Source organism: Drosophila eugracilis, unplaced genomic scaffold (assembly GCF_018153835.1).
Source record: "Drosophila eugracilis isolate 14026-0451.02 unplaced genomic scaffold, ASM1815383v1 contig_2154, whole genome shotgun sequence".
NCBI lineage: Eukaryota > Metazoa > Arthropoda > Insecta > Diptera > Drosophilidae > Drosophila > Drosophila eugracilis.
The window spans coordinates 8,970,766-8,997,520 of record NW_024573038.1 but is presented as its reverse complement, the minus strand read 5'-3'; the positions used below and the strand labels follow the sequence as shown (position 1 = coordinate 8,997,520).

The 26,755-nt window shown below is 41.9% G+C and overlaps 6 protein-coding genes across 6 annotated transcripts; 1 reads left to right on the top strand and 5 right to left on the bottom strand.

Moving 5' to 3' along the window:
• Positions 1 to 309: 309 nt before the first annotated feature.
• Positions 310 to 2,504, bottom strand: LOC108114171 (proteoglycan 4). The gene is made up of 4 exons (XM_041818169.1): positions 1,855 to 2,504; positions 1,286 to 1,803; positions 854 to 1,225; positions 310 to 800 (listed from the first exon to the last, which is right to left on the bottom strand). The coding sequence occupies exons 1-4, from the start codon at positions 2,350 to 2,352 to the stop codon at positions 392 to 394; spliced, it is 1,797 nt and encodes a 598-aa protein (XP_041674103.1). The 5' UTR covers positions 2,353 to 2,504; the 3' UTR covers positions 310 to 391.
• Positions 2,505 to 3,137: 633 nt separating this feature from the next.
• On the bottom strand, positions 3,138 to 11,899 carry LOC108114170 (acetyl-coenzyme A synthetase). Its single transcript, XM_017224965.2, has 6 exons — positions 10,963 to 11,899; positions 4,889 to 5,627; positions 4,663 to 4,817; positions 4,427 to 4,595; positions 4,175 to 4,364; positions 3,138 to 4,101 (listed from the first exon to the last, which is right to left on the bottom strand). The coding sequence occupies exons 1-6, from the start codon at positions 11,271 to 11,273 to the stop codon at positions 3,653 to 3,655; spliced, it is 2,013 nt and encodes a 670-aa protein (XP_017080454.1). The 5' UTR covers positions 11,274 to 11,899; the 3' UTR covers positions 3,138 to 3,652.
• Positions 11,900 to 11,982: 83 nt separating this feature from the next.
• Positions 11,983 to 12,975, bottom strand: LOC108114173 (glycine cleavage system H protein, mitochondrial). The gene is made up of 3 exons (XM_017224968.2): positions 12,645 to 12,975; positions 12,312 to 12,590; positions 11,983 to 12,250 (listed from the first exon to the last, which is right to left on the bottom strand). The coding sequence occupies exons 1-3, from the start codon at positions 12,760 to 12,762 to the stop codon at positions 12,150 to 12,152; spliced, it is 498 nt and encodes a 165-aa protein (XP_017080457.1). The 5' UTR covers positions 12,763 to 12,975; the 3' UTR covers positions 11,983 to 12,149.
• Positions 12,976 to 13,344: 369 nt separating this feature from the next.
• On the bottom strand, positions 13,345 to 16,755 carry LOC108113942. Its single transcript, XM_017224652.2, has 5 exons — positions 16,380 to 16,755; positions 15,538 to 15,826; positions 14,420 to 14,751; positions 13,928 to 14,007; positions 13,345 to 13,867 (listed from the first exon to the last, which is right to left on the bottom strand). Exons 1-5 carry the CDS (start codon positions 16,458 to 16,460, stop codon positions 13,549 to 13,551), a joined length of 1,101 nt encoding a protein of 366 aa, XP_017080141.2. The 5' UTR covers positions 16,461 to 16,755; the 3' UTR covers positions 13,345 to 13,548.
• An 862-nt stretch (positions 16,756 to 17,617) lies between these two features.
• Positions 17,618 to 21,628, top strand: LOC108114576. The gene is made up of 3 exons (XM_017225628.2): positions 17,618 to 18,416; positions 18,478 to 20,905; positions 20,964 to 21,628. The coding sequence occupies exons 1-2, from the start codon at positions 17,798 to 17,800 to the stop codon at positions 20,844 to 20,846; spliced, it is 2,988 nt and encodes a 995-aa protein (XP_017081117.2). The 5' UTR covers positions 17,618 to 17,797; the 3' UTR covers positions 20,847 to 20,905; positions 20,964 to 21,628.
• Positions 21,629 to 23,377: 1,749 nt separating this feature from the next.
• Positions 23,378 to 24,233, bottom strand: LOC108114084 (pupal cuticle protein Edg-78E). The gene is made up of 2 exons (XM_017224839.2): positions 24,070 to 24,233; positions 23,378 to 24,001 (listed from the first exon to the last, which is right to left on the bottom strand). Exons 1-2 carry the CDS (start codon positions 24,082 to 24,084, stop codon positions 23,642 to 23,644), a joined length of 375 nt encoding a protein of 124 aa, XP_017080328.1. The 5' UTR covers positions 24,085 to 24,233; the 3' UTR covers positions 23,378 to 23,641.
• Positions 24,234 to 26,755: the final 2,522 nt, after the last annotated feature.

Sequence of the window (26,755 nt, the reverse complement as noted above, 5' to 3'; positions counted from 1 at the left end):
AAGTATAATCCACGAATTCATTCTATATTCATTCTTGGTTAAGGACCGTACTGACAATATAGCGAAGACTCAAACCGCATATATTTACGGTAAATTCAAAATTATCTTTAAATACAAACAAATCTTTGTTTTTCGTTAACTTACATATTCGGAGAATGCATTTTATGACTTCCATATATTGAAGAATTACTAGAAACAATTTTTGAAAGAACCGAACAAAAAAGTGATCCCATATCGATAGTAAATATTTTTAGTTTTTAACGGTAAATGAATGGGTAATATGATAATTTTTTTTAAACACCAATTAAACAAATTTTAATAAACGCAAGTTCTCTTGCATTGTCACTTTATTAAATAACTAAAATTTTATTTCAGCTGGCCTTTCCGGTGGTCAGTTAGCAATCGCCGCTGGTTTCTCGTTTGGCATTTCGGTATCCGTGGTATCCTGGGTCTCTGAATCAGGAAAGTCCGTCTGGCCAGTAAAGTCCCTGGTCTCAGGTGCAGGCCCGTATTCATTAGGATTTACGGACCTCGGTTCGTCGTCCCGTGGCGATGGATAGTTCTGCTCCAGATGGGAACCCAATTCAAGAGCAAGGTGCTCTGTGGATGCAGCCAAGCATCGTCGAGACATTATGTCTAGTTCGATTCCGGCCGGATCAATTGCCACACCGCCGGCCTCTGTGACTATTAAAACTCCTGCTGCCATATCCCAGACATGCAATCCAAAGTTGTAATAAGCATCTGCTACTCCAGAGGCCACCATTGCCAAACCCATTGCGGAAGATCCAATTGAACGCAACCTGCAATGGAGCATAATTTATACCCAAAAATTACCATATACAAAACTACTCACGCATGGGTACTCTTTAGCAGTCGTTGTGCATTACCCATGGCCACTTGGTCGCGGGCCTCATTCCCGGCTGAGCTGTACTCCTGCACAACCAAAGCCTCGGAGAGGTCGGTCTGTCCAGTCGTCCTTATCATCTCACCGTTCATCTGCGCCCCCTTGCCCAGCTGAGCCGTGTACATGTTCTTCATGGGCGGATTATATATAATACCGAACTGAGTCTGCTGATTTACCAAATAGGCCACGGATATGCAATAGTACGGAAAATTGTGGACGTAGTTCATGGTTCCGTCGATAGGATCGATTATCCAAGTGGGTTCATCAGTTAAGGTCACCATTCCGGTTTCCGACTTTGAAACTCGCTCTTCGGCAATGAAACTGCTCAAGAAATGTTAGTATTTAAAAGGGTATTCCTAATCCCTAATAAAACCAACTTACTTGTGTTCTGGAAACCGATTACTAATGGCCTTTATGAAGGCCTCCTCAACAATGTTGTCTGTGGAAGTAACGAGATCCTTATTGTGCTGTTTGGTCGTGTACTCCTGCTTCTTTTCGTTACTTGCCAAAGTGATGGCACCAACCTTCTTTACCTCCCGACAGGCCAACAGGAATAGGTTGTCCAGATCGGTGTCGGGGAACTGATCCGGTAGCCTGGGCAGTTCCTCTGGCTCCTCTTCTTCTTCATCCGAATAGATCATTCCGGATGTGTTGGTTGCCTTGGTGGCGTATCTTTTAGTAGGATGGATCGTAATGTCCGTGTTGGTCATCTTGCTATTCGCACTCTGCAATTCATCTGCGCTGGTATCCGTCGGTAAGGCCGCCATCATTGGCGGTGGCAATGGCGCATCTTCTGGCCGTTCGGGTGGCGGCGGAATTGGTGCCGCTTCCTGTGGCGCAAAATCGATGGATTTCCTCTGAGGTTGTGGTGGAGGTGGATCAGGCTCAGCTGCAGGTTTCTCTTCCACCTTCTCGGGTTCCTTCTGAACTTCAGGTTCCTTCTGGACCACGGGTTCTTTCTTATCTTCGCTCTCGGATGACGTCGGTGTCAGTGACCCGGCCACTACCTTCTGTGATTTTCTTGCCTCCCTTTTTGTATCCGGTTCAGAGGATTCAACATCACCGTCATCTTCTCGTGGCGCGTCGGAGAGGCGCGTCGGCTTAGGAGGCGCCATTGGCGTACCTGGTACCAACGAGCTTCGTGATGACATCTTATCCATAGGCTTGCGTTCGGGCGTTGGTGCTTGAACGGGAGGCCGAACAGGTGGAGTTTGTGCTAATTGCTCATTTGCAGTATTCAACCGCATTTGCGAGGCCTTCCGCTTATCTGGAGGCGCCATAGAGCCGCGACGCACCTCGGCATGTCGCAGTGTGGTTACCCGAGCATCCTGCTGGGTAGCCTCGTGGTCCTCAAGACCGAAATGTGTTGCTGCATTCCGTTCACGCGAGGTATTCTGTGGGATATCCGCGGTCGACTGACTGCCTGCCGGAGGCTTTTCGTCGGGCATTCTAATGGTGATCGACTTAATCCACGACCAAGTCCAAGTTCTTCCACTGCCACCAAGGTGTTGAAAGGCCAAGCTGAAAATCTACCTAGGGAGATTGTCAAAGGTCGGGAGTCGACTGCTTCACCCAGAAGTCAACAGCCAGGCCAGCCCGATTGGATTATATTTTAGATGTTTTGGATTTACTCTATAAATATTCTATTTGGAATTTGCAGGTTTAAACACATTAAAACAATAAACTTTATTATACACATACGTTCATATACAGAAATATATATATAATTATATATATTGATATGTAAATTGCATTCTTCCGTTCGCCAACGCTGTAAATCTAACAATCTTTTTACAATCAGACTGGGGACCGCTGCCCCTTATCAGCCAATCCATGATATCGTATATTTCTAGACCGATCTCCCAAAAATAACGAGCTCTAACAAGAAAATCCTCTATAATATTCATAGGCTTGCAGCAGTAACTTCAATGATATGTTTCGTTGCAGTAAGTCTTCAGACCGTATAACATATAATATATATATATATATAGTGTATATAGTATATCCGAGCGATTCTCATTAACATGTAGATCGTATGTAGGAATGTGTCAAGCATTATGCCACACTGATATGTATCGTTCTCAATCTTACGGGCTAAATGGGGATGGGGAAGAAACCGATTCCCCCGATCGGTTCCGGGACTTACGTGCGTGTCTTCTCAGTACTGAAAAGGTTCGAGAAGAGAGTCTACAAAACATACAAACTGAATAACAACTGAAAAGTGTGAGCTGTGTAATTTGTGGCTACAACTGGAATTGTGTATATATTTTGTCTCATATCAATTCTACTAAAAATACATACATAAGTAAGATATATAATTAAATTTGTATCACAACGAATTAGCGAGAACTTAAACTACGACTACAACGAAGAAACAAAAGAACTGGAAAATGTGTGCGTTGTGAGCATGTTAACTACTGTGAACAGGCAGATACACAAGAATTTATATAGACGATAGATAGTAACTGAAATTGGAAACCATCCAACCGACTTACTTACGCACACGTTTAGGGCTTAGGGCTTACAAACTAGGTAGAATTTAGAAGGTGCTAACCACGCCGTAGCCCGGAACGGGACCAACATTAAGCAATAGGTAATTCATATAAGTAGGGGGAGATTTACAGGATACGTAATCGGGATACGTAAGTGGTAGAAATGCGATGGCAGAGTGGAGTGGTCAGTGCAAGCCGGAGAAAGCCTTTTGGGGAAGGGATCCTAGCCGTTGCCAGTTGGCCCATCTGCTACCATCTACTTGGCCTCCACTGGCCGGTTGGCAAAAAGTTGCTCCACAATTTGCTCATCGGCAAGGGTTGAGGTGTCGCCCACGTTGCGATCGTTAACCGCAATCTTACGCAGAACACGTCGCATGATTTTGCCGGACCGCGTTTTTGGCAATCCAGGAGCGTTCTGGATAACATCCGGCATGGCAAAAGGTCCGATTCGTTCACGAACCATCTTTTTCAAGTCAGAAATCAGTTTCTGGTCAAACACCTCGTTCTCGTTAGGTGTAATAAAGCAGTACAGGCACTCGCCCTTGACGGGATGCGGACGGGAAACCACGGCAGACTCAGCCACCCGAGGATGCTCTGTGAGAACCGACTCTACCTCGGCGGTGGACATCAGATGTCCAGACACGTTCAACATGTCATCCACACGGCCAGTGATCCAGAGATAACCATCAGCATCGCGACGGGCTCCTGTTAGGGAATATTAAAAGGAAGAGTTAGCAACCTTTTTTTCAATTATAGAAAATATGATTTTCAAGCTCACCATCGCCAGTGCAGTAGAAACCGGGGAACTTTGAGAAGTAGGTGTCCTCAAACCGCTCATGGTTATTATACAAGGTGCGCATCATTCCAGGCCAAGGCTGAGAGAAGACCAAGTAGCCTTCGCCCTCGCCCTTAATTTCAATGCCGCACTCATCCAGCAGAGTGGGCTTCACGCCAAAGAAGGGGAATGACTAAAGAAATATAAAAACTAATTATGATTTTGCCCTTGATTTAGCTAAAACATTCTACTTACAGCAGAACCCGGTTTCATGGGCGTAGCTCCTGGCAAGGGTGTGATGACATGACCTCCAGTTTCTGTCTGCCAGAAGGTATCCACAATAGAGCACTGCTCCTTGCCAATGTGGCGGTAGTACCAGAGCCAGGCCTCCGGATTGATTGGCTCACCAACGCTGCCCAAAACTCTGAAGGAGAATATAAAGAATATGGGTGTAAGTCTGGATTTATACAAAGAGTTTCAGGAAAACCTACTTGAGCCCGCTCAGGTTATGCTTAAGCACGGGTCCCTCGCCGTACTTCATCAAAGCCCGAATAGCAGTGGGTGCCGTGTAGAACTGGGTGACCTTATACTTGTCAATGACACTCCAGTACCGGTCGTTTCCAGGGAAGAATGGGGTGCCCTCAAACTGCAAAAGACAGGTATTAAAGGCAGTTAGTCAGAAATCCCATTATTTGTTAGATCTAATCAGACACTCACAATCACTGAAGTGGCACCATTAGCCAGTGGTCCGTAGACCACGTATGTGTGTCCCGTGATCCAGCCAACATCGGCGGTGCACCAGTAGATATCACCAGGCTTGTAATCAAAGACAATCTTAAAGGTTGTGGCCGCATACAGCAGATATCCGGCGGTGGTGTGGAGCACTCCCTTGGGCTTGCCAGTGGAACCACTGGTGTAGAGCATGAACAACGGATCTTCGGCGTCCATCCATTCGGGATAGCAGGCTGGCTCCTTGTCCTCCATCTCCTCGTGCCACCAGTAATCCCGGTCGTCGGTCCATGGGATCTCTTCCTCAACATGATCCGGCTGACAAGCAGTGACGCGCTTCAAATGCGACACCACGATGCACTTCTCCACGGAGTGTCCCATCTCTTCGACCTTCTCCAGAGCCGTGTCGCACAGAGCCTTCAGGTACAGAGGTTTCTCTCCACGCCAGGCTCCGTCAGCCGTAATCAACAGCTTGGCCTTGCAGTCGAACATTCGCTCCGCCAATGAATCTGGTGAGAATCCGGCGAAAACGATCGAGTGCACGGCTCCAATACGGGCGCAGGCCAACATCGCGATGGGCAGCTCCAGGATCATTGGCATATAGATGGAGACACGGTCACCCTTTCGGATTCCATGATCTTTCAGCACATTGGCAAAGCGGCACACCTCCTCCAGTAACTTGCGATAGGTGAGACCCCGGGAATAGTCGTCGGGGTGGTTGCCCTCCCTGAAACAATGACAACAAAAACAACAGAAAATGACCATGAGGAAACACATTGCATTATTTACTTAGTATTATTTCTATAGTATTTACACCGAGCACGCGCCGGTGGCGTTCTTAAATGTGTGGCCAAGTACCGGGTGTCCCACAATTGGGCTAATTACCCCGATCGCAATTGGATCACTTACTGTAATGCGAGGCTTCCTAATTGCCCGAGGAGACTTAATTCGATTCTCCGCATTCAAATGGTCACCTAATTTCAAAGTTATCTCGTATAATTGAGGTAAAAGTAATAGCAATTCTTTTAATTAGTAAATAGCTTTTATTTTTAAAATTGTAATTTAAGATCAGCATATCAAGATATAAACTAATTTATGTATATAATTTGCAAATCGTTGCTATTATTTTAACCATTGTTGTTCTTACTATATACTATATCTTAGCATTGTTCACCTATATGTACTTAATATGCCTTTCCCTTTTTGTTCTGAACTTGGCAACAGAAGCCAATGCCAATAACCGCCACAATTTTATATACAACAGCTGAAGTCTTTGGTGGACAACAGTGGGCAAGAATAATATGTGAATCAAGAACTAATAAATTGTAATATGAAAAATATTGGACAACGGAATTGAAATAGATAAAGTTAAAAGGTATACCTATAATTTCATATTCCAAATTAATTGAAAAATTCTTTAAAAATCCATATTTTTGCCTTATTTATTTACAATCATGAGGCACTGTCCCTAATTGTTGCTATTAAATGAATGAATTTAGAATTTAGCACGAAATGATATGTAAAACTTGTTAGAGCTTTGAAAGCTTTGAGTGAATAAACAAAAATCGTGACAGAGCTAAATCGTGAATGATTTCAGCATCCAAAACGGATATAAACACGAAACTTAGAAAAGTAATAGGGAAAGCAATTTTCCATGGCAATTTTTCAGAGGTCAAGGCAGATTAGCAACGCAGAAAAAACCGTAATAAACTAAAATGACTACAAACAACAGTAAAAAAAAAACCAACGACAGGTGGGCTAGAAGGGTAGACAATGCAATCAGTATAGCACAATGGGTGGAGTGTAAATCATCGTCAGTTGACCGTCAACTGCGATAAGAATTAGAATTAGCCGGCAATAAAGTGGCTTTTATTTCAGTACCCGCAAAAATAATATTGCCAAAGAGAAAAGCAGGAAGAAGGCCGAACAAAGCACTCATCGTGACGTTTTTTGGGGGTTATTTTTGTATCGCTGAGTAGACCGCAATGTCCAAAGTTCGCCGTAAAAAGGGGTGACGACTACCGTATGGGGTTGTTTTGGGCTGATTCCGGGTGATTCGACTGGGCTAAAAAGCTATATCCGTTGAAATGTTATTCCACTTTAACGAAATACCTGTTTGTACTTGTACTTGTCAATTAGTAAGATGGTAAAAATAAATAAAATACGCATTGAACTGTACTTAAGTGTGATTCGCAGTGTATTTTGTAACATTCACACTAAACGGGTTACTCATCTTTATCTTTGAAGTTCGATTTGATGGATAAGACTTTCTATAAACTGCCAGGCGTATTGTCAGAAATAGTGTTTAATGTTTAATATTCAAACATTTTTAGCTGTTACTAAGCTGTGTAAGTTATTTTCTCTTTTATCATAAGAAAACCCTAGTGAGTTTTGGTTATTAGTAACCATTAGAGCCTCTCAAACTATTTTTAAGTATAATGAATGCTAGACTGTGCCGAAATCCTAATCAGCCGGCGACAACTCACAGTCAAGGCCAATTATTTGTATTTTTGCGGACGTCCTCTCCACTTATCAAAGCTTTGAGCACTTAGAGGTTTCTCCTCCTCCGCATGACTAATCGGAATTGGTGGGAAAAATGTGGCGCGACGCGTCCCGTCGAGTGTATTAATTTCCAATTTAGAGACGTAATCGGGCCATTCGCCGCCTCCTAATCTCGTCGCCGGATCGCCAGACAAGAAATTTTCCATGCCGCCTTGGAAACACCTCATGCACCACCATCCCAACGTATACCATTCAACATTCACGATTCACCTCTTGACCACGGAAAGACGCGTGGCCGTCTCCGGCTTATCAGAAATCAGAAAATAAGCTAAAAACAGCATACTCTCTCCACACGCGTGAACAAACAAAAAAAAATAATAAATAAAATTATGAGGGATGGTATAAAAACTAAGGCAAAAACAATAAGCACTGGCGACTTATCTTAATAACAATAACATCAGCTGTTGACTCGCGTGTCGAATAAATCGCATCGAATGTTTTTGGTTTCCACCCTGCACTGGCAAAAAACGATTGTTGGAAAAATACACATTTTTTTATAAAAGGTGAAGGATTATCTTTTACAAAAAGGAAAAAGTTGGTAAGGTCAACTGACCTTTAATATGGAATATTTATTTTAAAAAAATAGGGAGAAATTTTTCTAACATAAAATTTCCAAAACAATTCTGAGAGGAATTTTGTAGACAACACATTGAATGCAATTTTTTTATCGTAAATTATATAACAAATTTCATACAATCCAAAAATGTATACATTATTTAACATATACAGTTTTTTACAGTGCTCTCTCACTTCTTTCGCGTCTCTGAGTCTACCCCGAGCCCTACAGTTTGAGAGTCATTATCGTACGATACACAGATCTACATACTACATACATACATACATGTTTATCTAATGATCATTCGTTTATTTTTAACGGTTTTATGAATTTTTGATTTGAGTGAACTCAGCTTTTAACGTAATTTTCAGGGAAGGGCCGGGCAACCTGTTTATGTGCTAGAACTGATAAGAGGAGCAAGAAAAGTAAAAAATGCCTGGGCAGCATTATTATATGTTGGTTTTTTTTTGCCGCTCTATCTTCTGTCGCATGTAAGACAGACAGTCCATTCTTTTATGTTATTTCTCTTTCTCTCTCCGTCACCGTTCTTGTTTCTCTGCGGGTGCGTGAGCGGAGCTCTCTAATTGGTTGTGAGTGAATCAGACGATGTGATCGCGTGATTTTCTAGATGCCCAATGCATTCCAAACTGCTAACAGTTACTGCTGGAAAAAAAATTTCAATTGCAATATGATTTCCAGGTACTTTTACTTGATTTCCCTTTTTTCACCTATTCTACTTTTTCTTCCACCTTTTGCCCAGACGCCGCCACGCTAACACAGAAACCAACAGAAAAAAAAAGAGACAAAAAAACAAACTGTTTAACGCAAAGACGCGCTTCCATCAATTTGAATAAACAATTTGCGCGCATTGTCAAATCGCTTACATAATATTGTTCGGCTTTCGCTCGGACTTTCGTGTGTTTAATTCGATTTAATTTAGTTGCTAACGAGTCTCGAAATTGAAAACGGTTTGCGTAAATCGGTTGGGTTCGAAACGGTTATTTTGGAACCAAGGTGCAAAATATTGTAAAATTCCATAAACGATTTTTGGTACTCAAATCGACGTACTCGCAGATCGAAAATCAAATTCTACACCTTTGCCGTTTCACAACCCCTATCTATGCTATAAAACTGGGACATATAACTTTTTAAGATTTTGTTTTGCTTTGGTTTGGGCAATAAAATTATCTGAAACGGGCGTTCGAAAGCGTTAATTATTACTCATTACGTGCACGGTTTTTTTTTCTATCTTTTTTGGTCTGTGTCCCACATTTTATCTTATCTAAGGAAAGTGAGGACAGATTGTGCGCTGGGATTAAATAATTCCCACAAAAAAATGGGAAAATAGCCGAGAATAGTTGTGATGGGCCCCTCGTAACATTCAGAGTGAATGGGAACCAACTTCGGATGACCTTGTTATTGCCTTTCAATTACCTGACTTTCATTTGCATTTCCTCCGGCACACGTGCCCCGCCCCCTTCAAAACGTCTTTCTAAGTGATAACCCCGAGATAATCTTATTAGCATTAACATTTGTTTAACATTGTGCTTTATTTTTCGCCCTGACGCATTGCTTGGTGAACTTTGTGTCTCAAAATAATAATACAAATCTTCTCTCGCGCAATAACCAAAACAAAATACTTATTTCATCCAGGCCATTCAATTTAATTGCGTTCTGAGTGGCCACTTCAGATACACTCATAAGGTAATATATAGTACTGGGTTCTAGCTACTAGCTTACAATCAGCGAAAGGGAGTGTCTGTTATTTAATCATAATCAACAGACTTTGTAGATTTATAATGGGAAGAACCTATTATTTAATATTTGCTTTGATTGTTAACTTTTAGGTACGAACAAGGGCCTCGTCAGTGGGGAATTTCTTTTTGAAAAACAGGCAAATATGGTAGAGATGATTTAGGAACACACTTTAGATAAGAGGATATTGAACTTTAGAAACAAATATCTCAAGTTTACTTTACAAAACACGAAACAAACAAAAAAGCTGTAAAAAAATGCACATGCAACTTAATTTAAGTTGAATTACTTGGCATTTTTAATATTCAAATAATCACTTTTATATAGTGCGGTTAAAACAAGGGATAATAACCTTCAGCTGAACTAATTTCTTACATATTAAAGAACAAAGAAAATTTTGAAGAAAGGTAAACAAACAAACTTTGCCATAATGTAGCTTAGAATTAAACAAATTATCACTTTTAAAATTGATAAGAATTTATGACACATGCTTTTAGAATTTAGTTACTCAAAACAAACTATAAAAAATGATTGAATGGATTAAAAAAAAAACTAAATAAAAACCAAAATATTTATGTTTTAACCAAACTAAACTTACCCTAACCGGTTTAATTGTTAATCGATATAAACTGAATAAATAAACAGAGAAATACCAAACGTAAACTTGGCCGGGTCACCATATTATGAGGGTCGTCTCGAGGAACTGGCCCTGACATTGACCCAGAGTCTTTAGCGAAAGCAGTGGTTTGAAATCCAAAAAAGCACCCAAAATTGAATTCATTTGGTGTTATTAAACCGACCCACTGTCACATTTAGCATGCAGACGATTAAAGCAATTGTGCCCAATCAAAACAAAGAAAATCGCTTCAATTAACTAGACGGAAAAAAACAAACTAAGTGATAAAGAACTGACCAAAATCGATTGGCGAAAGGTAAGATGTGCCCTTGAGTGGCATCCTTGTACATATATATTAAAAATATATAAAAGGAGTGCTATCATCTGTTTCGAATGCGGTGCCTGCGCAGTAAATCCTGTCAAAGAGGAGCCCACCTTCCGACGTCACGAGGCGAGAGTTTCGTAACCACACGAAAAATCAATAATCCTGCACTGCCACCCCAAAAACTTTTGTTTTCATACGACCTACGCCACCCAGTGGGCAAGTGGGCGAGGATTAGCAGTTAGACTCACCAGTAATAGGCTATTTGGTCGCCCAGACCATTCCTAACATTGCGATCCAGGAGATTGTAGCACAGATTGGTGGAGGCACCCTCCATCCATTTAATCGAAATGGGTCCCTTGGAGATGTTGAAGTTGTACTTGAGGAACTTCTCCGGATCGGCGGGTGTTTCCCAATGGAACTGCTTGGCCACACGGGACCAAAATTCGGCTGGATTGTCCAGTGACTCCTGGTAGAACTTCTGGTACTCCTCCATGCTGGATATGTAGGCATTTTGGCTGATGGCCGGATTTGGATCGTATATTGATTTTTCCGCTGGCATTTTGTTTTTGATTTGTGGTTTTTTTCGTGTAACTATATATTTCCTTGAATTATGTTCCTGTTTTGCAATTATCCTTAGTTTGTGTTGTGTGCGATTGTATTGTATTTATTTTCGGGCTTGTTTTTCGAGCAGCACGCGCTTCTCGCACCGCACGGAATGAGTTCTCTTTGAGCATTAAACATTCGGTGAGCTACCGCCAAGCTTTTCGCCTCTGTTGACGTAGCTTTTTTGGATGGAAAAGCTTTAACGAACACGCTCGTCAAGTTCAATGGTACATGGGCGGCGCTTCTTAGAGGGCTTATCGTCTTGATCGGGAATAATTTCAAGGCGCGACTTGATACATCCTTATCGGCCAAGCACGGCGTAACTTTCCAGAGAGGTAGGTGTGTCATCGGTCGGTCCATCATCAATCAGGTGATGGCTGGATGCGGTGGCGTGCGCCATTGCCTGTCCCGGCAACAGTGTTAAATGTTGTTTTTAAATCCGCCCAAGCACGCCGTTCCAAGCTGATCCGTATTATTACGAAATTGAGTGGTTTCTCGATTCGGTGACTCTCTTAATAAATTCTACATTGAGTTCTTATCGTTGACTGGCTAGCTCTCAGCACGTTTTCTCTTTAGTGTTTTTGTCTTATCGGTAAGAAGGTTTCCATGGGGGAGCAGACAACGTCTGCCACCCGCAGGTCAAGATGCCCAATTTAAATATAATATTTGGCTTTACTGTTGATTCTTATTCGTAACAAATTTCAAGTGCTACAACAACGTGTGTATGGCGATGAGTTTGGTTGGTGATTTTTGGGTATGGGTAAAGTGTTTTCAAGCTGATAACAAATGCTAGATCGTTTTGTATTTAAGGCTACATTGAAGTTGTTTGATTCTAGTGATCGCCACTGCTGCTCACAAAGGTTTTGTACTGCTCCTCGGTCATAAGGCCATCAAGTTCCTGGGGGTTCTTAAGGTCCACTTTGAAGAGCCAGCCTGAAAGGGGGAAATATGTAATTATTATGATGTGGAAAGTATTTTATGACGCAGAAATTACCCTTTTCATAACAACTTGTGTTAACCAAGGCTGGTGTGTCTTCCACCTGGCCATTCTTTTCCGTCACCTTGCCACTAACTGGCGAATACACCTCACTGGCTGCCTTTACACTTTCCAGGGCGCCACATTCATCATCCTGCTTCAGTTCCGTACCCGGTTCCGGCAGTTGGGCAAAGACCACATCCCCGAGAGCCTCCTGGGCGTAACTGGAGATGCCTACGATAGCGTTGTTTCCAGATACCAGCTCTACCCACTCGTGTTTGTTTGTGTAACGACGTTCTGGAGGAGATTACAGTTTTAGATTCATTGGGTATTGCATAAACAATGGATTACCTTTGGCGAGGAGGCTTGTCAGGTGGAAGGCGCGCCCCTGGACAGTAGCTAAGGGAGTGGCACTCATCTGACGGGCGGCCTGCAGCCCAATCCTAGCGAATTTCGTTATGAAAACCATATTTTCCCAGTCAAAAACAAAGGCAGCTGCCGGCGAAGTGAAGTTTCCAACTGTTCCCGGGGGTGTTTCGGTGACAAATGACCGGATTCAAAACACACACGCTACGTTTAATGCCCGGCTCTCGAGATGAAAATCGTATATTGGCCTAGCTTATCAAAAATATTCAATATTATCAATATGTTGTGAACTTCTGTTGACCCGAGCGGCGAAAAAGAGGGCCTTAAAATGTCTTAACGCCTGGTTGTCGATAACGATAAGTTCTTATCGGTATCGCTTTACCCTACATTTGGCGGGTTGTTTAAATAATTAAAATCTTCATCACTATTGAAAAGATTTACACCTTGTAAGCAATTTATCTCTTTATATCTTTTTTTTAAAGATATTTTTATCTTTCCCTTATAAATAGGGTAGAGTAAAAAGAGCTCAGTTTAAAAATAATTTTCGATGCTCATCTTGAGTTTCTTATCTCTTTCGATGAAATCGTTGCTGGGGGCTGTTTTCCCTCTTAATCAGTGACCATTTCTTATCAATTCAATGAAATAATCAAATTACCATATAAACAAATACCACTGGCGGTGCAAATAACTTTACTGGTTTTATATATTTATAACAGTAGACTTATTTTGTTGTTAACATGCAAATAAATAAGAATAACCATGCAGAAACAATTTCTACCGTTGATTAAAATTTGAACTAAACTTTAGCTGTCACTTGGGGGATTATTTGAGAATTATAATATGAAAGAGGGCTTTTCGGAGGGGCGCCAATAGGCTTAGTACTTAGTATCTAGTACTGGTGCGGACGAAGAATGCCATTGGGACTAAGCTGCGGGGAATAGTCTGGCTGTGGGAATCCCGCTGTGGCCACCACAATGGTCTCCTGTAGAGGCACCTGCGATGATTGGCGCACAGGTCGACTGGGCTGCGGGTTGGGAGCCGGATACTGTTGGAAGGCATTGATGTCACGGAATCGACGATCCATCAGATTGGCATCCATCGACATGTGAGCCGCCCGGACAATGGCGCCCTCGTTCACCTCAATGGTCTCCGCCAAAGAGCGGTTATCCGGAACGTAGGCCGCATTGTTATATGCCTGGATCTCGACCCTGATGGATATGCGGAAATATTTTTATCTGATTTTTTAAGCTTAAATCGTTTTTACTCACTTTTCCTCCTCGTAGGCGCGAATGGGCGGCCTGGTGGTCAGAATATCATTGGAATCCTTGCGAGGATTGAACAAAGTATCCTGTGGAAAACGAAAATTTTTTATATTATTACTGATATATGAGTACCTTGCAGTTCAACTGAACTCTAATTAGAAAGAACTCAAGTACCCAAAGCCCACTTAGTAATCATTTTCCACGGTGTTCAGCGAATGAAAACCAAAAACGCAAGAACCCGCTATCAGACAAACCTGAGGCCAATTACCAACCACCAGTTATCAGTAGGTACCACCACCACATTGAGTTTATGGCCACAAAGTGCTAAGTTTAGCCATGTCGTAGTCGGAATTTTTGCCCACCGATTTGTTTTTTTCATTCGTTCTTCGATTCTTCCATTTTCATAGACAGTGGCGGCAATTTATGAAATCGCAGAAGACAAAGCCTGCTAGCATAAGTGGGTGATGAGCTCACCCGCTGACCCCGACCATTACTTACCGCACTATCCTTATCGTTGGCAATGCGAGTGGCTCTCATCAGAAGGTATACGAGCAGTCCAAAGTTGATGAACCACAGAACGAAGCCTTTGAAGGATATGATCATCATGGCAATGGCGGCAACTCCACCGGCAACTAAAGTGGCAGCCATAGGATCAACTTCACCGGCATTAATGCTATTGGCGTTGTACTTCAGAGCAGCATCATTGAAACGTCCATAGTCGACACCAAAGATCACTCCGGAAGCCACATCCATGCAGCAGATGGCGGCCACAAAGAATGCCCAAGTATATATGGCGACCAGAGTCTGCTTTGGGTTGTCCTTGCGCACCGCTAAAAGTTAGAAAATGAAATTCTGTCTTAATCAAAGTATAATCCATCACTGGTGGGTTAAATGGCTGTCACGAAAATAAAATGACACTAAACATGTGATACTTAAGTGTGGTTTCTTATTGGCAATGCATCAATCAATCTTATAATTAAGTCACTAAATAATATAATTTAAGAAACTCTACTAATTTTAGACATATTTTTAAGATTGATAAATTATGTTTCTTTAATGATTTAATGTTATCAGTGTGAGTATCAGCAACATTAAAATATAATAAATTATCTACATTTTACATTGTGAAAATATTTATTCTAAGTTATCAAGCATTAGATAAGGCAATGTGGTTTTAAGTTATAGTATAGAATAGAACGAAGACTGAGTCATGGACCTACTGGCTAATTTACCATCTATTGCTCTGTCTGTACTTTTTCTTAAGTTTTCAAAAAAATGTTAGAGTTAATAATGAAAAAAAAAATTTGCAAATCAAAAAAACTTTAGAATTTCTTTCCGTTAATTCCATGTCATGTGAATTTGTAGAAAGTAATAGTAAGGGGAACAACCATCAATGAATACCTTATACAACCCATCATATAAGTATCAAGCAAACTTATCATTAACTTTTGTTTATTTGGTCTTTATGGCTGGCAAGGGTCTTTCAAATTTATCAACAAGCTTACCTGCTTGATAAAAAATTCAAGATTTCTCCAAATGAATCATAAAATTGGCGATATCTAAACGATTTACTCATATTTGCAATATGATACGTTTCCGGTTCTTTGGATACTCACACAGTAGCAGCACAATGGAGACGATGAGCCAGCAGACGGAAACTCCCAAATACACAGAATCCCAGATCAGTATCTGACTGGGATCGAACACAGTGTTCACCGTATTCAAAATAGTTTGGTCGTAGTTCTGGTAATCGTTGGGACTCATCCTACAGCCACCCTTGAAGTACAGGTCGAAGAATACTGTCTTGACCAAGGTGCCAAAAGTAAGATAATTTGTGATGTACAGCACACAGTTGAAGGCACAAATGGCTGTAATGGTCAGTCCCATCCAGATAATAGATTGAGCCTGAAAGGGAATACAACTTGGATTAATCTTAAAATTTTATTTAACACATACATTTCTATACCATTTACACAAATCAATAAAACATAAAAAGTCATTAAAGATATTTGGAAATCCTTTAAAGTCAAGATAAGTACAAATTCTTGTACTGAATTTCGAAATTATTTACCTTTGTTAATTATCTTCTAGAGGCCTTAAATTATTCATACACAAAGAAATTTTTAATGCAAACATTTTTTGATTATTCTCTGCCAATAATAAAAATCCCTATCTAGATCTTTTGTTCCTTCTCTTGTTTACACACGTCAATCGGATTGGTTATCTGTTCCCCCATTCAGTTTGGGAATCGTCCCAAATGAGTCAGTCAATGGTGGTTATGTCACGATTAGCAGACGATCAGGTGGACCAGATACTGGACGTTCCATTGGAGCAGAGAGGACAGCCAATTGGAGTAAGTGCCTACGATGTCAGCTACAATATCTCCCAATATCTCTTATCAATGAGGTCGCGGTCGATTGGCAGTGACTGTGACAGTGACTTCCAACTGTTGACTTACCACTCCGAGTATTCCGGCCCAAACTACGGCCGTTCTGAGAGAGCCAAAGTGCTTGATTTTCGTTGCCGCCGGTGGATACATATTGCAGTGACTTTTAGTGGAACAGCACTATAACTATTAATTCTCACGCCCCCGGATGCGCGATTTAAATCGATCTTATGTTCTGGTTGAGTGCGCTTTTGCAGTACGCGACGTCCGTTGGCCAACTGAACGATCACGCCGGACAATAAGTTTCGCTTCGCGTTTTGCAAGTCGTTTATTTTACAGATAACCCAACGATAATGGCTCTTTAAAAATAAAAAAGTCGATTGGACAGGTGCTTTTATTTTTGTATTTATAATTTCCCCTTCGATTCCGAGCCGATATCCACTCGCTTTTCGTTTCGTTCGCTAACTGAACTGTGCGTTTTGGTCCGAAACATTTATCGCTTTTGCGATGGTAAATATTATATTATCGCTGCCTGATAAGGCATTTCCCCCTTTTTCACCCCTTTATTTTGCTGAAATTGTGAGAGAGAAACCAATCGAATGGCTAAATTTGGAGGGCCAGAATCTTATCGGCCTTCTGTATTAACACATTAGTGATGTCGGCCTTTATCGTTGCGTAAATGCTACTATTTAATGATTACCTCATGCCCTAAGCATTTAAATTATTTACTGATAAGGGTTTTCAAAAATTCAAAATGCGCGGGCAACTACGCCATCTTGTGCCTGGCAGAAGAACTAAAAATGCTTGAAGTTGCATGACGAAAAAGACACGTCATTGTTTATTTTGGCTATAACAAGGTAAATGTTAAATTTTTAATACTAATGTGAAGGAAAAAATGTATATTTGTTATTAAAGCATTTAAATGATTTTATATTTAAATTAATCAATTTATTTTCTGATATAATTATTTTTACCATCATGCTAAACGGCAACGCTGCCGTACTTTTCTTCGTTTGATCGTGCTAGACCTCCTTGGTTGCCGCCATTTCCGTGGCGTGCGAACGAGACGACTAGTCTGCATTTTCCCGCCGTTCCAGGGCAGCGAGCATGCTAAAGAGCGAGACAACCATATAGAACGAACAAGAACTGCTGTAGCAACATACGCATTTTTAACCCTAAAAAATACAGCACCGAGTGTTTAGTACAGTCAAAGTGACGCCGCGACAACCCAGAACAAAATCGAAAATTAAAAGCGGAGAAAGATTGTTGTTCCTGGCGTTTAAATAATAAAGAGATTGTTCTCTGTGCGGCCGATCCCAATACAATATTAGCAATTAAAAGTGCTCTAACCGGAGTGCAAAAGTGCAATTTGCCGTAATCAAGCCGATTAATATTGAAACGAAGCGGCTTGCAGTTGCGCGTGTTGCGCCCGCAAAAACCGAAGAACACCATCACTACGGCGTGCTTATCCGAATCCGAAACGCTTCGAAATGAACAACCAACTAAACCCGGCCACCTACCGCAAGTTTAACAATCTGCTCAGCAGCGGAGCGGTCACTGTGACCGGTCCAAGCCAGCCGCGAATCCTCAAGACGACGCGGTTAGTGGTACCCGGTGGAGGTTCCTCCGCTGGAGTTACCGGGGCCTCATCCGGCGGCATTGTCCAACAGCAGGCGGTCAGCGATGCGGATGCGGGTAGCCTAGGTGTTGGCGGTTTGGCCACGAGATGCTACATCTGCGATGACCGCTGCGAGCCGCAGACTTCCTTAACCGACATGAGCACAACCCACACGTCCACTAAGTTTCCCAACAAACTGGCCCAACTTGTGGGCGAGGGTTTCCTTGTTATCGTCTGCGGTGATGATTACGTGTGTTCACGGTGTACCAACCTGGTGAATTACTATGACCGCCTGGAGAACGATGTGGAGCGCGTCAAGACGAACCTCATCAGTCTGCTGAATAAGAAGTATGCAATTAATGAGGACGCTGGCCTTGACGGCAGTCCTCCGCTTAAGATGCAAAAAATGGTTACTGGTGCAAATCGTTCGCTTGAGGAGAGTTCTAGTGGCGATTTACTGCGTCCACGGAAGGTTTTACAGGGAAACCCAGGTGAGTACTTTGTTGCAGTCATTTCCGAACGTATTTTATTCATACTTTTCCTATTTGCCAGTGGGTCAGCAAAAACTCGCCCAAGGAACCACTCAGAGCACCGTTCAAGGCACTCAGACAGTCCAACGCAAGGCCACCAAGATCTATAAGTGCACATCGTGCGACTACAAGACCTCGGACATGCGGCTGTTCAATACGCATTTCGAGACCTGCAAGCAGCAGACCTTCCAGTGCAAGACCTGTCGAAAGATCTTCCCGCACTTCGGGGCCATGAAGCAGCACATGGTGCGCGACCATAACACAGCCATGGACAATACTTGTGCCATGTGTCACATTAACTTTGTCAATGAGACCAGTCTGCGGAAGCACATGGAGACGAATCACGCCACTAATGTACTGGTGACCAGTACCACCACTATACCGGCAGCTGCTGCTCCGGTGGCTGCCGCTGCGGCCGCTGCTGCTGCCGCCGCCAATGAGAATCTTACCGTTGGAGCCTCGCTTTACACATGCAACCATTGTCAGTTTAAGTCCACGGATAAGGGCGTCTTCGATGAGCATATGCGCAAGCATTCCGCTGGCAAACCTAAGCCTTTCAAGTGCCGTCTGTGCTCGCAGCGTTTCGAGACTCGTGAAGCTGCCACCGTGCATGCCAAACAGCATCAGACTAACTTCTTCAAATGCGGGACGTGCTCGATGACCTTCTCTAAGCGAGAGTTGCTTGTCAAGCACTTCGAAGTGCATCAAAATCCGACCACAGCGGCGGTATCACCCAAGCAGCCGGTCAATCAGAATCTAAATACCCAGAAGCTTCTCCAGGAGACAATTGATGAGGCGCTTAGCGACAGCGTGCCTGCTCAAGCTGCTGCAGCTACTGTGGTGGCCACTACTGAAGCGGAAAACAACATTCGCTTCTTTTCGTGTAGCATTTGCTCATTGACCTTCATCCAGGAGACGTACTACAACCACCACATGGAGACCCACAGGCGTGACAAAAAGGGAGCTTCGGCCGGAGCCACAGCCTTAAATTCGGCAGCCACTGCTTTATTGAGTGACGAACCTGGAGATGCATCTGGAAAACCTGGAGACGAGGGCAGTGAGCAAAATGCGGAGGCCGATATTGAGAGCCTGTTTGAGAAACTCCACTCCGAAAAGAACGAGAGTGGCGAGGCGCCTAAGCCGGGCAGCAAAGGCGGTATGGTCATAACCTCGCAGGAGGGCAGCGGTGGAATAACCTTTAACATTACGATTCCGCAACCGGACGGTGACCAATCGCAAAAGGATTCACCCAATGCCACAGCACCAGTTTCCGTTAGCATGGACATGCCAAATCTGGATCAAGCCGAAGACGAATCCCAGTCTCAGGGTAGTATCGACCCCAAGGGAGAAAGCGGCGAGGCCTCCTCCGCTGATAGCAAATCCAATGCCGCCCCTGTGTCCATGCCCAGTTTAGATGATGACAATGAGGCTGCAGCTGCCGAAGCTGAGGCCGCAGAGGAAACCAAGGGAACCAGCAAAGCAGGCCAAGATAAATCCAAGGCCAAGACCGGGGAGAGTACCAAGGCGAAGGAGGTTGTTGCTGTAGAGGAACCACAGCCATCAGACGAAGCAGAGGCCGCTTCAAAGCGTGATGCTACTGATACTCCAACAACCGAATCGGAAGCCGTTGCAGCAGCCGCCGAAGGCGTAGAATCTGGTGAAGGAGAGGTGACTGCCGGTACTGGAGCCGAGGCTGAGGCTGGAGAGGGTGCCGGTGGTGAGCATGTGGCCATGGAATTGGACGAAGCCATGCAGGCACAGGTTGATGGTGGCCAGATCAAGTTTATTGTAAACGAAAACGGTCATCTCCTCCAGCTGGACAATCACATCCTAACCGACGCCGAAGGCAATCAGATAATTGTACAAGATCCCGAGCAGATCCAGCAGCTGCTGCAAAGCGTTGGAGTCTTGCAGTCGGGCGAAGGTCTCGAGGGCGAAACCCTTCAGATGATGACCGATGGCAGTGGTCAGATGGTGCTTGTCCATGGTGACAACAATGAGCAGCAGCTGATCGATGCCTCCCTTCTGAACTCCGAGGGGCAATTGATTATCCAGCAAGGACAGGATGGCGAAGAGGGAGCTCATGTCATAAGCGAGGATGGCACACGTATCCCAGTGTCCGTCTCGTACACAGAAGATGGCCAGCCCATCGTCCAGGTTCAACAGCAAGTCTTGGAGGCTGCTCAGCAGGCGGCTGCCAGTGCCTCCGGCAGTGCCGATGAAAAGGAGGTATCTGCCGCTTCGGCCGGTGAAGAAGTGCAAGTATCAGAGGCATCCAGTGCCACGGCATCTACCACCGTTGTGGCCACCAGCACGGCAAGTAGCAGTGGTGGTGCCTCCGGTGGCAGTTTCTTTGCCCTGGAGGAGTTTACGGAGACGAAGGCCGACTAGGATTGGCCCTAGGGGCGGGGAAGTGACCATTATACCATACTGGCATGCGAAGAGGACTGGTAAGTTAGGATGACACCAAGCTAATGAGCGCTATTAAAACTTAAATATCTTCTACAGGTTTTAGTTGTGGGCGTGCTCAAGATCTCTGGAGGACTTTTGCACACCCCGAATTGCAACCAATACACGGGACACACCCAAAACCGAAACCTAACTTGACAAACAACTGAACACGAAGACAGACAGAGATAAACAAACACACACACATGAACCTATTCAATATATAATTACATTTAGTATATGTATTTTACACTCCAGTAAACTAAACAATGGATTTCTTATTCACGAACCAAAAGTCAAAAGTAATTTAATCAATCAAATTGTTCATTCGGTCCGTTTCGCACTCGGCTGCAAGGGATCTCAATCCAGATCGCTCTGGCTGCCAATTAAAATCATGTCTAGGTTTAGTAATAGTATAGCAAGATGAAAGCGACAACAAAAATTGTATAAACATAGAGTTTATGTGAAATACTTGGATTATGTTTAAAAATATGTATTTACACGCAAACACAACATTAACACTAAATAAAATCGATTTAAAGACAAAATGGATAATACTGGAGGATCAGTAATCGATAAAATTGTAATATTACCCACTCTGTTTAACCCCCCCAGTTCCAAGCCACACAGAAACAACAGATACACGCCACAAAACACGCCCAGAAATCTACATATACGAGTATATATGTCAAGCAACTTGAAATATATTATTGTAAAGTAACGAACATCGTATTCGTATGTTTCTTCTTACCTTGTGTGCGAGATCTTTGGAATTTGGTATGCATGTAAATCAATTCAGATAAGATAATTAAACACGCTGATGGCAACTTTGTTTCAATGAATATAGATGGCTCATAAGTCAGGCAGTAACCCCAGCGTTTACACATTGTCCACATCGATTCATACATTCATTTCTCAAGTCAATAGGTTCGTTGACCTTTAAAAATAGATTAGTCTGTTATGAATGATAAAAACTTTTAAGAAAAAAATTCATATTTTAATACCTAAACTTTCAACGCGTTCTTAATTGCCCAACACCCGAGATGACTATTTGATGTATATTTAAATTTTCAGTTAGTTGATTAATAAGATTTAATACTAAGTTCGATGCTAAACTCCCAGCGGTGGCATTAAAGCAGTTTAGACTGTCATTAAAGCCTTATGAATGCCCCGTTCCGATCCATAAATCAGCGACTGTTGTGATTCTGAAAGCAAAAACAGCAACCGAAATATTGCAACCGGATTGGCACGTGGTTAAGGTATGAGATCGATCGGTCGGCGAACATGAACAGATAGTACGAACTAATGTTTGTTTGATAGTTTTGGATCTAAAAATAGGACGTGTACAAATTGCCCGTCTTCGCCTGGGGCATGTTTGTCATTTGTCTACTGCATATTTTGCGTCTTAATGGATCTGTTGAGAGGAAGATCTGATAAACGAACCCGCTATGAATAATTCATAATTATGTTTTTTGTATGCCAAATTCTACTTAAATAAAATAACTGCTGGTCTAGATGCAGTGGAGGCATTCATTCAGCATTTACAAGTTGAACTCTTGGAGATGCGTTGCCCACGGTAATCTCTTAACGATATTTCGGTGCCCCCAAGGCCGGAACCGAATTGGGGATTAGTAAGAGGCTAGAGAGAAGCATCAATCAGTAACTTGTTTCGGCTGGACATTAAACGGTGTCAACTCAGTTTGGTTTATTAGTCTGGTTACATTAAGTCGGTCTTATAGACTCGGTCAATATTATGCAACGGCCTTAATTAGGCGCCCACATGCAAATGAGCAGCGACAGGCGCAATCTTCTCGCTGATTGCCGCAAAAGCGAAAGTCGTTCTTAAAGACAAGGTCGTAGATCGGATGGGTATGGTATGACATTTTCCATAGCCAAAAACCCAGAGCAATAGTGAACTGATGAAAGCTGACATTTTAGTGCGGTTAATTCTGGAGTCATTAGCATAGAGAACTAGACGTCCATAAATCTATGAGTTTTAAAAAGAGCATTCTTAACATATTTTATAATAATAGTTGCCGGTTTATGCATCTGGAGAAAAAGCATAAAATTAAAAAATCTTTTATATTAAAGAAGCTAGACCAAAAATGAACTGATTAAAACTAATTTTTTGCCGCGAATCATTAGCATAGCTTAAACATGATTTCAACTAGTTCTGCAGATCATAAATCTGTGAAATTTTTAAAGAGCATTCTTAACATATTTCACAAGAATTGTTACCGGTTTTTGCACAGAAAATTTCAGGATGGAAAAATTAACAGTTTTTCTATTATTTTATTTTGCTTACCATTTCCATTCACTGTATTTAGTCAGCAAGAAGTTAAATGGAATATCACCATAATTACCTTTGCTAAACGTTAACGCATATAATTTTTTTTCCAGTTTCGCAATTGCAAAAGGTTTTACGAATTTTAATTATTATTTATTGAAAAAAAAACTTCCTGCCTTGGTATGGATAAACTTTCCGGACTTCCAGAATGCAGATCAATTAAGTCTAGTACTTTATATATATATTTCTAGAATATTTATTGGCTTGCTATATATTTTGGCATGATTTTGTTGCTGGCGTTGTTGTTCTTTCGTATATTCCATTTGCATGAAAAAACAATAAACATAAATACGAAATTAAAATATTCCCCAACTGTAACGATGCTCGTCGGCCAGTCAATCGACAGCTATTTAAGCGTTAATATATTATTATTTTTGATATCGGTGAGATTTTACCAACGTCTCGACCGACGTTCATCCACAGGAGGATGCGTCCGAATGTATTCCAACTGGCGGATAACGTGCAGCGGAACAGCAGGAATCATATCTCCAGTAGGCTGATAACCATTAGCATCTGCTACGTACGAAAAGGTCACTGGGATACCTTCAAGGGATACAAACTGAACCACTCCGACGGCACCATTTTCATTCCCAGCTCCTTTGGTGGTAATGCCATTGGTGGTCTGGAACTCGAAGTTGTAGTGGCCAAACGGATCGGGAGGGTTATTCCGGTAGTAGATGGTCCTAGCCAAAGATGAGCTAGTATCTCCCATGCAATAGTTTAGGTGGATAATTGCCAGTAACACCACAATCTGATCGGGTGGGGTTTGGGGGGGTAGTTTTAATGGAGCAAATGCCAATCACAAAACATCGCACAAACCTTGCCAAACGACATTGTCGCCTAATTAAAATGAATCCAAGTCTTTGTTTTTTACGGTGTGGCTCTTAAACCAGACTTGATACTGTGATGCTGATACTGAACCTGAATCAAAGTCAGTATCCGAGTTTTAACCGTTATAAAGCAGCAGCAGCAGTTTGATGCGACGCGATCTGCTGCGATCGAAAGTTCAATTTAAACTGGCCAAAAAACATTTGACGAGGCCGAAAAGGAAGCTTTCGATTTCTATAGAGGGAAGCTTCAGCTAATCAGCGAGCTCTCTGGGAACTGTTCTCAGAATCGGCAGACAAGGAAGCTAAACAGCATAGCCCGGGAAACAGTGCAGTCCAAAAAGCAGACGCATTATCATCATCCAACAAAAACAAAAATACAAGTTCGAAGATCTGGAATTGATTTATATTGATTTTGTGCTAATGCCCGAGCCATTATCGCCTGACAATGAAGTTGTTTTGGATTTTTCGGGGTCTATTTTTGTAGGTGTGCCTGCATAGCAAACCAATATGAAATCGAAAGTTATGCACAGTGGTTCGACTGTGATTCACATGTCCACCTTACGGACATCCCGTCTCTGACAAATTGTACCATTTAGTTATTAATTTATTATAATTAAATTCTATTTTCGGTTGTAAAAGGTCATGGTTGAATTTCAGACTCAACTAAAAAGCCAATTCCAAATATATTAATTTGATTTAATGAGGCGTGCTAAATATGCATACAATACGTCAACTTTGATTATTCGATTAACTGTTTTGCGATTTAAGGCTAAATTGGAAATGCTAAAGGTTTTTACTGCACAAACCATTGATCATGCTTGAATCGGGTTTTGTTTTTTACTTTGAATGAGTTATTTAACCAAGCTAAATAACTTCTGTTTAGCGAGTGATCGAAACAGGTTGTTTGGTTCTCTCAAAGTAGGGATCTTTAATGAGATTTAGTATTCTTACTCGTCTCGAAAAAGTTTAAATCTATTAAAAGTTTTTCTGATAACTTTGCCCCACTGTGTGGAATATGGAGCTATGCAGACCTAGACCTTGCACGACTTGTCTCATTTGGCCCCGCACCCCGTTGATTTGCATAGCCTAAGCCTTACAACTTACCGCTCGTCAAGGTGTTGGTATCGAAGAATCAATCAGGCCATCAATCAGAATTCATGTGTCTTTTGCCTAATGATATTTGCATTATGTTTGTTTACCTTAAACACTATTTGCTAATTAAGAAACAACGAGGATTTACATAGCAAAAGGGGCAGCTGACGAAGATGAAAGCTTGAAGCGAAAATAATCTTCGGCTAATTTTCAGACATAAATCTTCAAGTCAAACGAGTTGAAAAAAAAAATATTTTTTCGGCGGACAACATTAATTAAGTAACACAAATCGACGCCAAATAGTTTAACCTTAGAATCGATTGCGAAACAAGCAAACACGAAAAACTAGAAAACTCGAATCAAAAACTACAAATTAACTGCCTTTTCCAGTTCTCCTTCTGCGAGAAATCGTCATCTCTTCGTGTGTGAACTATTAGATAGTTGCCACTATGACTCTGCAGGTCATCCCAACGGCTTCTGACACTTTTCAGAACCTTAATTTAGGGAAATGTAAATATAAGCATAAACAACGGCTGTTTATGCTGAATGTTCTTCATGAATTAACATAATTTATGCTACACTCTCGGATATTGAGTAAAAAACAAAAGACTGAGGCAACGAACTTGCCGCGACTCAAATGAAAATCAAGAATCAGTCTGCTATTGAACCTGTAAAGCTATAGCTGTCACGTTCTGTATACGGAACTATGTCCGTTTATTATGTTTCTTTTAACAAGATTAACAAGTCAACACAGACTTCTGTTAATCCAAATTCCATACTACTACTGGCTTCTTATAATTTGATGGCCTATTTTCTACGATTTTATCGCGTTCGTTGTGATTTTTATGGTCATAATTTGCATCCAAACAAGTAAAGGCTCTAAAAATTAAATTAATATTTTTTTATGTGTTTATGCTGGGCGCCAAAATGCTTCCGTGTTTGGAAACCCCATGTGGTATGTTCTATCATCGACGGATAAGTGCTAGAATTTATACACTTTAACTAAGCGATCATATATCCAATTTCAAGTGACTAAACTTCAAGTGAAATCATTGGTATTAATAAAAATTAGTTGAGCGATTAATTTAAGGCAAATCAAGACACCTTACTGTGACAAAGCCGTAAGAGAGCTGCGATAAACCCAAAATCAAAACTAGTATCCATCGAGTTCATAGCTGCCAAATGATAATAAAACCAAAATCGGAAACTCTGCCATCATAAATTTCCCATAAAATTGGCAGCAGATCTTCAAGAACTCGCGCTACTTAGCACTTTTTAGTATCGCATTTATTAGCATCTGATGTATGAAATCATAAAATATGAATAAGCAAACATGATAAACGGAAATGAATTATACTATACGAGTAGTATAGCCGATTCGATATGACCCGCTATCGAGAGCTAGAATTGGTGGGCAGGGTAGCCGCACACACTCGGGGCATAGCGCATTTATCTCAGAGGCGATACAGAAGACGATGCCAACGATTATTGGCATTTGGTTATGCTTATTAGATTTTCGGCGCTTGCGTTTTGGCCCGTTGTTTACCATATATATAAAGTTGGAAAGACCAGCTGGCCGGATT